At 41.0% G+C, this 12,526-nt stretch overlaps 4 protein-coding genes across 4 annotated transcripts; 1 reads left to right on the top strand and 3 right to left on the bottom strand.

Moving 5' to 3' along the window:
• Window positions 1-5,537: 5,537 nt before the first annotated feature.
• On the bottom strand, window positions 5,538-7,220 carry ONS95_001130 (uncharacterized protein). The gene has a single exon (XM_058494315.1). It carries the CDS (start codon window positions 7,025-7,027, stop codon window positions 6,017-6,019), a length of 1,011 nt encoding a protein of 336 aa, XP_058364518.1. The 5' UTR covers window positions 7,028-7,220; the 3' UTR covers window positions 5,538-6,016.
• Window positions 7,221-9,938, bottom strand: ONS95_001129 (uncharacterized protein). The gene is made up of 2 exons (XM_058494314.1): window positions 9,367-9,938; window positions 7,221-9,314 (listed from the first exon to the last, which is right to left on the bottom strand). Exons 1-2 carry the CDS (start codon window positions 9,387-9,389, stop codon window positions 8,012-8,014), a joined length of 1,326 nt encoding a protein of 441 aa, XP_058364517.1. The 5' UTR covers window positions 9,390-9,938; the 3' UTR covers window positions 7,221-8,011.
• Window positions 9,939-10,122: 184 nt separating this feature from the next.
• ONS95_001127 (uncharacterized protein) lies at window positions 10,123-12,510 on the bottom strand. The gene is made up of 2 exons (XM_058494312.1): window positions 11,502-12,510; window positions 10,123-11,425 (listed from the first exon to the last, which is right to left on the bottom strand). Exons 1-2 carry the CDS (start codon window positions 12,398-12,400, stop codon window positions 11,272-11,274), a joined length of 1,053 nt encoding a protein of 350 aa, XP_058364515.1. The 5' UTR covers window positions 12,401-12,510; the 3' UTR covers window positions 10,123-11,271.
• On the top strand, window positions 10,267-10,809 carry ONS95_001128 (uncharacterized protein; the record flags this gene model as incomplete). Its single annotated transcript, XM_058494313.1, has 1 exon — window positions 10,267-10,809. One exon carries the CDS (start codon window positions 10,267-10,269, stop codon window positions 10,807-10,809), a length of 543 nt encoding a protein of 180 aa, XP_058364516.1.
• Window positions 12,511-12,526: the final 16 nt, after the last annotated feature.

The following is a 12,526-nucleotide window of genomic DNA, read 5'->3' as shown; positions in this document are numbered from 1 at the left end:
CGTTAATATAGCTACTATTAATTTAAAGCTCTTAGATCTTAAAGAGACGCTCGGAATCTATACCGCGGACTTTATTAACATTTCTTACGCACTCTTAGAGAGTACCTTAGTTAATAACTATAGCGCCTAGCACTTAGTTAATCACGAGAATAAGCTAGTTCCAGGTTCCTTTAAGAGATTAACTAATAATAACTACGTAGAAGCTAGAACGTAACGAATTCTAGTAATTAGTAAAGGGAAACAAGTATTTAAGAACTCCTTAGCTAAGCTAAATAGTCTAAATACTTAAGACTTATTACTTAATAATATCGCTATAGTCTATGATTTCTATATTAATATTATCTTAGAGGTGTTACTAAAAGACACCGGGCTATAGTACTTAAGGAAAGATACTACTTTATAGTATAAGGAGGTTCAGACGAGTGTAGTTATTAGATAGCTAATTCGAAAGTTCAACCTGACTTTCTTTAAATATAAGCCTTTCAGATACTCTTATCGCTCTTATAACCTAATAACCTTAATATATACGCCTATTATAATATACCCGACTTTAAGTCGTAGCTTAAATAAGTAAGGTTTCTAATTATTAAGTTAACTACTTAAGGAGCGTTCCGTAACTCCGTAACTATAGTACTTATATACCGGCTATTTAAGAGAAAGTACTCTATAAGTGTTACTTAAAGCAGGGAGAGGTGTATAATTCAACGGAGTATCAAGAATCTAGTATAAAGACTATACTATTATATACACCGGAAACGTCACGTTAAGATAGGAGTTAGAGAATAAGGTAGCTAAGCTATTCTACCGAATCCTCTAGGACTTATTTAACTTTAATATAAGTTATAATAGCACTCGCTAGCTACTTATTATTAAGGACGAGTATAATAGGAAGCTCTTTAACTACATGTTACTAAGTAAGTCAGCTAGCTATATTATACTAGTCTTAGAGAACTTTAAGCGTTAGACTAAGCGTTAATATAAACTATTAGTCTGTATTATTTAGCACGATAATAATACCTTAGTTATAGCTATTCGAGGCATATTAAGGTATAAGGAATAGACTATAAGAGAAGGGATAGAGGTAGAGAATCCCTCGCTATACACTAAAGAACCTATAAGTAGCGTAGAGCGTGTAGGATAAGAGATTATTACTAAATCTATTAAGATACGCGTTTAGGCGAACCTGCTAGAGAAGCTTTACTTAGAGGTATATTATATAGTAATCTACCTTTATAATATAAGTCCTCTTGTACGCTAAGAGATAAGGAGTCTAAATTAAGTACTCTAGGAATAGTTTTAGAACTATTTTTAGTAGTATGATCTACTAATAGTAAAGAAGCTCTTAACTAACTTAAGACTTAACTAGAGTAAAGTATACGCGTATAAGGCGCGTATATATTTAGTTATAACTAATAGAGAGACTAGAAGGAATTATAGAGACTTTAAAGTTAGCCCTAGGGCGTATGTTAGATACTTAGTTAGTTATATTACTTCTAACTTATATAGGATCTAGGTGCCCTAGCTACGCCGTATAGTAATCACGCGTAATATCCGGTTTAATAAGATAATATTCTATTCCCTTAAGAAAAAGAGGAAGGTTAGCTAACTTACCTCTACTCTAAGGGAGCTTATTAAGGACCTAGAAGAGAACGTTATCGCTCTAGACGTAGAGTATAGTATTAGTAATATTACTAACACAGTTATAGTAGAACATATAGCTAAACTAAACAAAGCTATATTTAAGGCTAACGTTAGTATTAAGACTACTATACTAGTTACTAAAGAGATACTAGAATTAATAGATATTACTCTAACAGAGCTTCTACGAAGCTCGGGGGTAGTACTAAAAGTATAAGAGCTAATAGAGGTCGACTTACTAAAGCTCCCTTAGACCTCTAAATTACCCCCCTATAAGAGTCAGACCTTAGGGGTAGAGAGTAATAATATAGTCCTTTATAATAATAACTTTGCCGATAGTAGTAGAGATCTAACTCCTTATGAGAGGTTAAGTTAAGGTACCCTGAGAGATACTAAAGCTATAAAGACTAATTATCTCTTACCTTAGTACTAGAGGGACGCTATAAGTAGTAATAATACTAGTCTAAGTATTAAGGAGGCGCGCTAATAAATATACCCTTAAGTTGTATTACTTAGCTAATAGCTATAAGACCTTAAGTAATAGGTTATTAAGCTTCTAGAAGCTTCTCTTAAAGCGATAAGGACTAAGTTTCTATAGGTAGCTAGAAATAGCTACTAATAGTAGCGAGTAATAGAGCGTGATCGAATCTAGGTAACTTAGGAAGCTTAGAGAGAATATAAAAAGCTTATCGCACGCGGCTATTACTTTATAGTAGTAGCTCTAAGATAAGATAACTACTCGCGCCTTTAAGAGTTTACTATAACCTTCTATAGTAAGACTCTAACACGAGCTAATAGCTATAATACTATTATACTTTATGTAATAGTTTCAAGCGCCGTGTTAGATATCTGAGTAGAAGTAAGAGCTTCTAACTTATAAAACTAATATTAAAGGAAGCTCTCGAAACTACTTAAGAACTAAAGGGAGCTAGAGAGTTACCTATATAGTAAGTAGTTTAAAGCTAACACGGAAAAGGAGATATTAAACTTGAAAGCTTAAGACTATTAGAGACTAATTCCTAGGGAAGATATAGCTACTTTACTGATTCCCTTAAAGTAGGTATTTACTTATAAGGTAGATTCTATAGGATAGCTTAAGTGTTATAAGTCTCAGATTATAGTACGAGGTAATATATAAGATGACTCTATGATATTCTTAACTTATATAGCTATACTCGTAGTGAGGTTATTCCGAGTCGTGATAGTATTAGTAGCTTAATTTAACTTAGAAGTAAAGTAGTTTAATATAATTAACGCTTTTATTAATATAAAAAGAGATAAGAGAAGCGCCTTAGTCTTGTGTTTCCCTCCGGAAAGCTAGAAAAAACTAGGAATAGTAGTAGAAATTAACTAAGCGCTCTATAGCTTAAGAGACTTACTTATACTCTAGTATAGCGACTTTATAAAGACACTTAGTAAGCTAGACCTATCTCTACTCGCGGAGGAGCTATATATCTTTACAAACTAGTATAAGACTATCTTTATAGCGTTTTACGTTAATAATATTCAGGTCTTATATTATATTAGATACGCTGAAGAGGGCCAGATAATTATAGATAGACTATACGAGGCGTATAAGCTAATAGTCCTAGGAGACGTGGAATAGTTCTTAAGAGTATAAGTAGTATAGAATAGGGAAAAGAAGATAGTATCTCTCTTATATAATATCTATATTAAGAAGATAACTTAGAAGTTTAATATAGTAGATAAGAAGTACCCTAGCACGCCTCTCCTGTACTATAAGCTAGTCAAGAACCTTAGTATAGTAACTTTCAAGTAAATTAAGGAATATCAAGAGAAGGTTAAGTTAGTACTATATATAGCTATTATACTCCGGCTAGATATCGCCTTTATAGCCTCTTAACTATTATACTTCCTTACTAACTTAAGCGCGCTATACTTAGAGGCAGTTAATTAGACTATATAATATCTATTCAGCTTAAGATTCCTAGCTATTATCTATAGTTAGAAGGACAGAGAGATATACCTTCTTATTACCTTAGATATATCTTTTATAGATAATACTAAATCGTGTTATTCCTCCTAAGGATTCCTGATTATACTATTTAAAGGAGCTATTATTTAGAAAGCCTCCTAATAAGATACTATTACTACTTTAATAACCGAGGCAGAGCTTCTTAGTATAGAACGGACTACTAAGGAGGTAATAGCGCTTTAAAGGTTCTTTAAAGAGCTAAGGCTTAATATAAGAGCTCCGTGGAATATATTCTATGATAATAAACAGATAATTTAGCTAATAGTTAAAGAGAACTAGCGAATCTCAATAAAGCTTCAGTATATTGATATACAGAATATATAGCTATAATAGGAGTATAAAAAGGGGAGTTTTCAGGTAATATATCTCCTGATAAATAATATACTAACTAATAGCTTAACTAAAAACTTACTAAGGCAGAAGTTTAAAGTATTCGTCGCTCTTTTAAACCTTTAAGACTCTTGAGCTGATATCGAGAAGCTCGCTTAAGCTATATAATCTATATAAATACTTTCTTTTATTATATTTCCTTTACTTTATATTTATAGTTCTTAAACGCTATTAAAGAGGAAAGAAGAGGTAGAATTATAAGACCTGATCTTAAGCTACTACTTCGGGGTTATAAAACTACGCTAAAATAATACAAAGAGTAAGGGACTTAATCCTAAGCTATAACTTCTAGGTTATAAAGCTGTACTAATACGCTAGCTTGAACTATAATAATAAAGGGGTAATATTCCTAAGCTACTACTTAAAGGTTATAAAGCTTATACTACTTACTAAGGAAGGAAGAGAAGGTTAATTAACTACTAGGTAACGCCGGCTATAATATTAACCTCTGCTAAGGTAGAGGCACGTAAGGCTAAACACGCCGCAGGGGCGATAATAGTAGCTCCTATAAAGCCGGAGCTTATTCCTATAGCACTAAAAATAAGGTAAGGGGGGGGAATAGCGGTCTCTCTACGAAGAGTAGAGGTAAAGGTAGGAGTAGTAGCTAATATTAATAATTAGATAATATCTAAAATCTATAAGACTATTATTACGACTTATAGATAGCGGCACGGATCTTATCCTTATTCTTATCCTTATTCTCCTTAGCCTCTAAGGCCTTCTAAATAGCGGCCTAGCGGACTATAAGAGCTTATATATATTATAGAGTTAGCCTCGCTTAGTACTTTAATATTAATACCTTAATACTTCGTTATTCTAATACTATAATATAAGGAAATACTTACGCGTATACCCTCTAGGAGGGCCCGGGCTACTAAGTAGCTAGCGAAGAGTTCAGTAGCGTAAGTAAGAGCGGTAATATAACCTGATTTATTATTTTTATAATAATAAAAATAGCGCGAAGCTATCTCTTTATCGTGATAAGAGTCGCCTAGTGTACCTCGTAAACTACCGCGAATATAGTAGCTATAAGGTATAGTACAGATAGCTCCTGCTATAGCGGGGCGGCGGGTAGGAGTTAGTACTAGTGCTAGTAGTAGTAATAATAATAGTAGTAGTAGTGAAGTAGCGGCGGTAAGAGAGCTACGGTAGCTATAAGCCTATTTTATAAGTATTAGTATAGTTCTAATGATTCCTTATAATACTAATTACATCGGAATCTTTAAATTAATAACTTATAATCTTCTTCTTTATTACACGAGTAGTAGCAAGGTTAAAGGCACGTAAGGCGCGGGTAGCGTAGGAGCTTTTAGCTATATTTACTAATATTACGTTAAAGTTATTATTTAAGGAAAGAGCGTTCTAGGGGACTTACTTAGTTTATATATTTAGAGCTACTAGGCGCTTAAGACCTAACGCTATTAGTTAGTATTAACTCCTATTATAGTTCAGGTAGTATTATCTGCACTATTTATATCGCTTCACTTACTATTATAAAGCTAAGCGAGAGGGTATATTATACACTTAACGCACCTAAGGCACTCCCTAAGGCGCTCTAGCTAACTAGAGGCTACTTATATAACTAGAACTCCTAGAGCTTCCTCTTATAGGAGAGCTCTAGAATACCTTAATAAATCAAGACTTTCATACTATATAAAGCTCCTCCCTATAGTACATGATAATATGCTTTTAGCGATGACAAAATTGTGGCAGAGAAGTATTGAAGACACGCGTCTCCGCTATCCCTTAATCACGGAGGTTAACACCCCAGACGAACATTCGGTGAAGCCTGGTGCAAAGAATGGTAAGGAAGGCTGTATTATAATATCGAATTCTTGGCATAAAGTTGGCAGCTTTGGTCTCATAGCTTCTCTGTCAGCTCATGGAACTAATTTGAACGTAATCTGAACGCTATAGGCTCTTGATATTACCAAAAGGCTGAGCGAATTTGTCGATAGCGCTGAGAATCATCTCATTTGAAATCCCTTTGCTTTATCGTCTAAACCCATATTTCTTCAGGCTCAGAAGTTCATGCTTCACATCAACCTTCTCCACAAATTCCAAACCGCCCTTAATGATTGCTACATCACCGTGCCGCGCGAAAACAACATCTCGCTTCGTCAGTCCACACAGGATGTCTCGAATGCCAGAAAACCAGTCATACGGCACGAAAAAATGCCGCGAGTAGGAAACAGAACTTCCGAATGTGCTCTCAAGACTGGCCGAACACACCCACGAGCGTGTGTCAAGGAAAACAAGCTTCCCGCTGTCGCTGATTCCAATAATATGTGAGACGTAATCAGCCAAGAAGTCGACCTGTGAGCGTAGCCGTGGGCTCACAAGTGTGCTTGCAACGGGCGATTGAAGTGAAGGGTCAAACTTTTTTTCATGAGTCGAATCATGTATTGGCTCTCGCTTTTCTTCATCGCCAGCGTTAATGTCAAAGGCAGTGACGTCTATTGAATATAGCTCTCGTGTGACAGCTGGGTCATTCAGTACAGACAGCTCCAGTAGAAGTTGTGGTTTGCGGTCCAGCATGAACAAAGAAACGGACTTGAGCTGAAGATCGTCCACAACTATTTCCAGACAAACGGATCTAATTTCCGACCAGTCTTGCCATGAATAGATTCTTGCGAATGCACCATCGATACCTATGATGTGAAGCGACGATTTTGGATGCTGAACCCAGTACCGGATTCGTGGCTGTCCTGAGTTTTGGAGAACCTTTTCTTGCTGGCCTTCAAGGCTCCAGAAGTGATCCGATTCACGAGTTGAGATGATAAACTTCCCAAACTCTTCGCCTGGTAGTATCTGTACTATGGTATGGCCACAATCAAGGCGGGACTGAAACAATTGCGTGTCGGTTTTCCAACTCGAAGGTTTATCTGGTTGCATTTTCCAAGCGAGGATGGTGTTAGAAGTGTCAACGCTCATGATTATGCGAGTCAATGGCCACCAAGTTACGATCCGAACGAGTGATTTATGGCGATAGAGCGTACTCATTTGAACCCCGCTCTTGACACTGTACACAGCAACAGAGCCATCTTCCTTTCCACAAAACGCAACCTCCAAGTTTGGTGGCAGGATCAGAGCGCTTATCTTCTCTTTGGCATCAGATAATATGACGTCCACAACGGGCGCTGACGAGTCTTCGCTGATCTCGTCACCAATGATGTCTCGCAGGAGGACTGCAGCCTCCCACACATTGCATTGAGTACCACGAATATCCACAAAATGAAGCCCATCTGGACTAAAGGCCAATTGCTTGATGTAGAAGTTGGACGATTGCACCCTGTAAAGCAACTTTAACGTATCGAACTCGTACACTTGGATAATTCCAGAGCCAGCAGCTCCTGCGAGCAAACGACCATCCAGACTAGCAGCAAGGACGTGACAGTCAGCGCGGAGAGTGCATTGTTCCTGGTCGTTGAATGGATCAAGTATCGCAAGTTGCCCATCCAGATAGGACGCAGCCAGAAGCCCAATACTCTAGTTTGGGTTGAAAAGGAGAGAGGGGATAACATGAGTGCTGGTCTCGCCATCAGACCGTTTCCTGCCACAATTGCCGTAGAAACTATCTCCGGCCAGGTCCCATAGCAATATGGATCTTCCGCTATATGCCACCGCGAGCATTTGATGGCTCGTAGAGATCGAGATAGCGGTTGGTGGTCGACGAAAGCGTGAGCCAGTCAGCGACTCAGGGTCGTTCCATGAGACATCTGGCTTTTGTACTCCGTTGTTGTCCAAATCCCACGTCATCAGGCTATTTTGATAAGAAGCAGCCCCCAGCAAGTGCCCGTCGAATGCCAAACTTATTGGCCGTTGGGTTACCTGAAAGGTATGGATTAGTACACTTCTTCGAGCATCCCATAGTCTCACATTCTTGATACTACACGTTGCCATAAGATCGGACTGCTCCTTGAATTGTAGGAATTTGACAGCTTCGCCAAGCTCTAATCGTCTGATCTCCTGGTAAGATGATGCATGCTATACAATGACTGTCCCAGTTGTAAGGCCAACTCCTAAGAAATGATCGCCGACACCGACTGCACTCGTCCGCCCATGGACAAAATCAATGCAGGATACTCGGTCATCCCATTGTGAGTGGGAGAGTCCTAATATCGCCAGTCTTCGTCCGTTATTAGATGTCTTGTAGACGGAAGACGACGTGGGACAAAATGGTAAGATGAGAGAATAAATAGCTGAAGGGGACAGAACAAGCGCATCTGCGAATTTTGCAGTGATTCGAATAAGATCCGTCGTCCAGCCTCTGAGAAGAGACACCTCTCTACTCAAAGGGGACCTCTCAATGGAGCATGCCTTGAGATAGGACCGTAAGTGCTTTGCAACACGGATGAAGAAGATGAGATCTTGTGTTTGTGCAATGATCTCGATCCAGGACAAGACATTCAACTTGAGAAATTTGTCTAGAAGAGCCAAAAGTTCGTCAGAGCGCGGATCGGAATGCGCTATGTGGTACGACATCTGTTTCTCATTGTAGCAGCCCATAACTGCTGAGTCCGGCTCAACAATGAGTTGGCTGGCGATCTTTCCTATCTTGAGGGGAGAAGTCACATAGAAGGACCACAGGTCCAGGTCTCGCTCGTAATTTCGAAACTCATCGCTAATGGTTTGGATAGTGCCAGAGTGTTCTCTGAGCTCATTCACGTACTCTTTCGAACTCGAGGCAAACCAGAGTATATTGCCCAGGAGTTTGGCGGAGTCGGAACCACGATGCGGAGTGGCAAGGAAGACGATTGAATGCACACGATGTGCCAAAGACTCGTAAGCGGCAACTTGCCTTGCCAAGTTGTAAGCTTTTTTGATAACCAATCCTCCCATGCTGTGTCCAATCAAAACAATGGGCGTGTCCGAATCTCTCAAGCGTGGCAACGTACTTATTTGCCCTAACAGCGATTTCCCAAAATGATGAATATTCAGGACGTTCTTTCTCCCTTTGATCCAGTCAGAGTCATATCCGAAGCTATGTATGCGGACATGCCTAAAGGCAGGATCTTGTGGAAGCCATTCCTGTGGCCAGAAGTCCTTCACCGAAGCAGTTTTGCTCCAAGTTTTTCTCGAACCGCCACCGAGCCCATGAACGAAAATGAAGTCAACAAGAGGCTCGCTTGGATCATACAAAAGATTGAGGCCGAGAGGGCCCTTGGGATCTGTTGAGGTAGCCTGGGCAGTACCCTGTCTGGAAAGCTCTGGAGTCAAATGTATTCTCGAAATGGAGCCCTTGTCTGACTCAAAGATAGGCGATCTTGTAGCCGAGTCTCTAGCACCACTGTAAATAGTCAGCGAAAAATACCCTTAGCTAGGTACAGAAGGGTGCTGACCATAAGGAAATCGGTCTCGACATGTTTGGTGAAGTCAGTATCTATTCATGCACGTGAAAGTCAATTTTTGGCCTTCAACTGACTATCAGGGCATGGTAAATACTGTCATACATTGACTCGGCATTTGAATCATTTGATGACACCAAGCTTGCCACTCCTGGTTGATAATGATCCGGTTTTCAGCTTCGCATCATATTGTGAGAGTTATGACAAGGAAATTATTTGCTGGGTTGTGTATCAGCTCGTGTGAAAGTGTTTACACACCCATGTATGGATGCTGCTCGTTGATTTATGAGGTGGGTAGAAAATCGTCATCTGTTGTTAAAGGAGTCTGTAGAACACAAACAGCTGATATTGTAGCTTGCAGCTCATGCCTGAAACCATCGCGCAATTATGGTGCTAACCAGTTACCGTACCTCCTGAAGTACTTCAACTGCGAGGATACTGCTGGAGAAGTAGTCCGGAACCGAACGATTTCCTGCCAGAATTACGCCTGCAGCTCTTGGTATTATGTAGGATGCCGCAAAAAATAGCCTCATCTGTGGGTAGATGCAGTCTATATTTCAAAAATGGATGATCCTCTTTGATTGATAGGGTGAGGCGACTCACTTGGCTGTGCCTTGGGCTGGCATATGTGAGTTCTGTCATTACTGGCCAATCAGGCGAGTTGCAGAAGCGCCCACTTGTGGGTGGTCCCACAGTCCCCGTACAACAAAACAAAGTAACTGCCCACACTCTAATCCGTATTTCGAAATCTCGAAATAGCCTATCTTGCTATTTTGTGAACACGGCAAGCTTTAACTTTATTCCGTCCTTGACCGCAAGGTACCATACGCGACTGTGATTGACCTTGCAGTCAGAAGAAGGTCCTGCCTGTTTTGCGTTCAATTTCATGCAACTATGTTTTCCGAACCAACTCATCCCAAAATAGCTGCTGGTAATCATGAGGGTTACATGGAGTATGCTCTGGAGCAGGCTCGACATTCGCCACCTGCACCTACCAAGTTCTGCGTAGGAGCTGTCCTCGTCGACGCGGATGAGAACAAGATACTGTCAACTGGGTGGTCACTGGAACTACCAGACAACAACCCAGAAGACCCAGGAAAGACGCATGCAGAGCAGTGTTGCTTCATCAAAGTAGGACAGGAACACAACCTTCCGGAAGCGCGACTCTGTGAGGTACTGCCGCGAAACACCATCCTGTATACAACGATGGAGCCATGCAACGAGAGGTTGAGTGGAAACAAACCATGCGTTGACAGAATACTGGCATTGAAGGAATGTATCAAGGCCGTGTACATCGGGATCAAGGAGCCAGAAAATTTTATCGATCAGAGAATTCTCATCGCAGGGCGGCAACGTCTACAGGACGCAGAAATACAGGCTGTGTTTGTTGAGGGTATGGAGGACCGTATTCTTGAGGTTGCTTTGGCAGGCCATTAACCCGTCGTGCCCTTACGCTGCTCTCTTGCTTCTCCTAGACGAATCTTCAAAGGAGCTTGGTATCATGATGCTAGAATGGGCGTTTGTATCCTTGCAAGCTGTGAGAAGTCTCTTGGTGCCGGAAGATGACCCATCGGCTTACGTTTCGGCAGGAGATTCAGCACCCATGTTTCTGCTCTAGTCCCAGAGAGAGAAACTCTTCGCAAACAGTGAGTGATCTTTTCGCATGCTGCGGTCAAATTTTCCGTCGTTAACGGACGTGGCAGAGTGCTTGGAGTTATCAGAGATCTCGTGAAACGATATGGGCAATGGAAGCGGATTGGAATAGACCACAAAGACGCATAAACTCGATTATTCTGGGGACACCGTCATGTGCGCCTTGATTCCTTTGACGGTGTACTTGACAGACTTGGGGTTGCATATAACTTTAAATGAGAGATGAACTTTTCGATCGTAGCAACTTCACAGCTTAGACTTTTCTCTGTTCGCTTTTGGTCGACTTCCAGTATCAACTTCCGTCCACCAAGGGAAAAAGGAAGGGCCATGTTCCTCTAAGGTCGCCTTGAAATTCGGTTTCCTCTTCTCAAAGAACGCGCCAACACCTTCCTTTTGGTCACTAAGAGCTCAAAATCAGTTTCATATTCCCCACAGCACCTCATCCTAAACAAACATAAATCTGAAAATTCACTTACGGATTATCAAACATATGATAAAGCACCGCGCTATCCAACAAATGAGTCTCCTCCACACTTCCAGGCGCTCTCCAGATCAACTCCCTATTCAGGTACCCCGCCAACGGACTCACATTCTGCGCGATATCTTCAGCGAGCTTTAACGCTCTAGGGAGAACCTGTTCTGGTTTGGGAAGAGTTTCTTGGAAGAGGTGGCCGAAATGAGGCGAGTTGGGTGGATAGGTTAGGCCTGTGGTGAGGAGGTAGATGGCGCGAGAGTGCCCGATTAAGCGAGGAAGGAAGTAGGAGGACATGGATTCCATGGTGATGCCACGCCGTGCGAAGACAAAGCCGTATTTGCCACTTTCGCAGGCAATTCTGCTAGAATTGAGCACCGAGGTGGTTCTTAGAGAAGAAGGGCTATGTACCTGATTGCTGCTGGTAGAGTCATAGTCATGCCCAGACCTACAGCTGAGCCCTGCAAAGCTACGATAGTAGGTTTGCGGCAGCGATAGATTGCGAGAGCTAATCGGCCTCCAATGATTTGGATCTTTTAAGTTCGAGTTCCCAACTTGGTTTACAAATAAGAAGATGACCCACCCATCTCTATGATCCATAACCCTCTCCTCTCCCCCTTTGAATCCAACATCCAGATCCGCACCAGCACAGAACATCTTCCCAGCACCAGTAAGCACCACGACTTTTACTCGCTCGTCCACATCAAACATCGGATAGATCTTCTCAAAATCCCGCATCATGTCTACTGTGAAAGCATTGCCATTTTTCGGTCTGTTCAGCGTCACAACGATGACGGGAGTTGCTGTTGAAGAGCCAGCAGGGTGGTGGGAAAGTTTGACAGTGGTTGTACCGAGAGTCTCATAGGAGGTGGGAATATCGATGGAATCTGGGGAGGGATACATTTTGGGTTGTGGCGTTGCTATCGAATCTCTACAGACTTGGAGAGTCAGAAAACGAGTTCATCCACTTCTTGAATCGTAAATGTCATGCTGATCTAGAAATTGTCGTCGGTATGAGTACCCCGCGAC

The sequence above is a fragment of the Cadophora gregata genome (assembly GCF_030347475.1).
Source record: "Cadophora gregata isolate MNR1 chromosome Unknown scaffold_1, whole genome shotgun sequence".
Classification (NCBI taxonomy): Eukaryota; Fungi; Ascomycota; class Leotiomycetes; order Helotiales; family Ploettnerulaceae; genus Cadophora; species Cadophora gregata.
This window is presented reverse-complemented; position numbering and strand designations above follow the sequence as displayed.

Coding starts and splice junctions, on each gene's coding strand:
- ONS95_001130 (XM_058494315.1), bottom strand. CDS start 7,027: ATGAGTACGCTCTATCGCCATAAATCACTCGTTCGGATCGTAACTTGG.
- ONS95_001129 (XM_058494314.1), bottom strand. CDS start 9,389: ATGTCGAGACCGATTTCCTTATG. Junction 9,315..9,366: donor TCGAGACCGATTTCCTTATG/GTCAGCACCCTT, acceptor GACTATTTACAG/TGGTGCTAGAGACTCGGCTA.
- ONS95_001127 (XM_058494312.1), bottom strand. CDS start 12,400: ATGTATCCCTCCCCAGATTCCATCGATATTCCCACCTCCTATGAGACT. Junction 11,426..11,501: donor TATCATATGTTTGATAATCC/GTAAGTGAATTT, acceptor TTGAGCTCTTAG/TGACCAAAAGGAAGGTGTTG.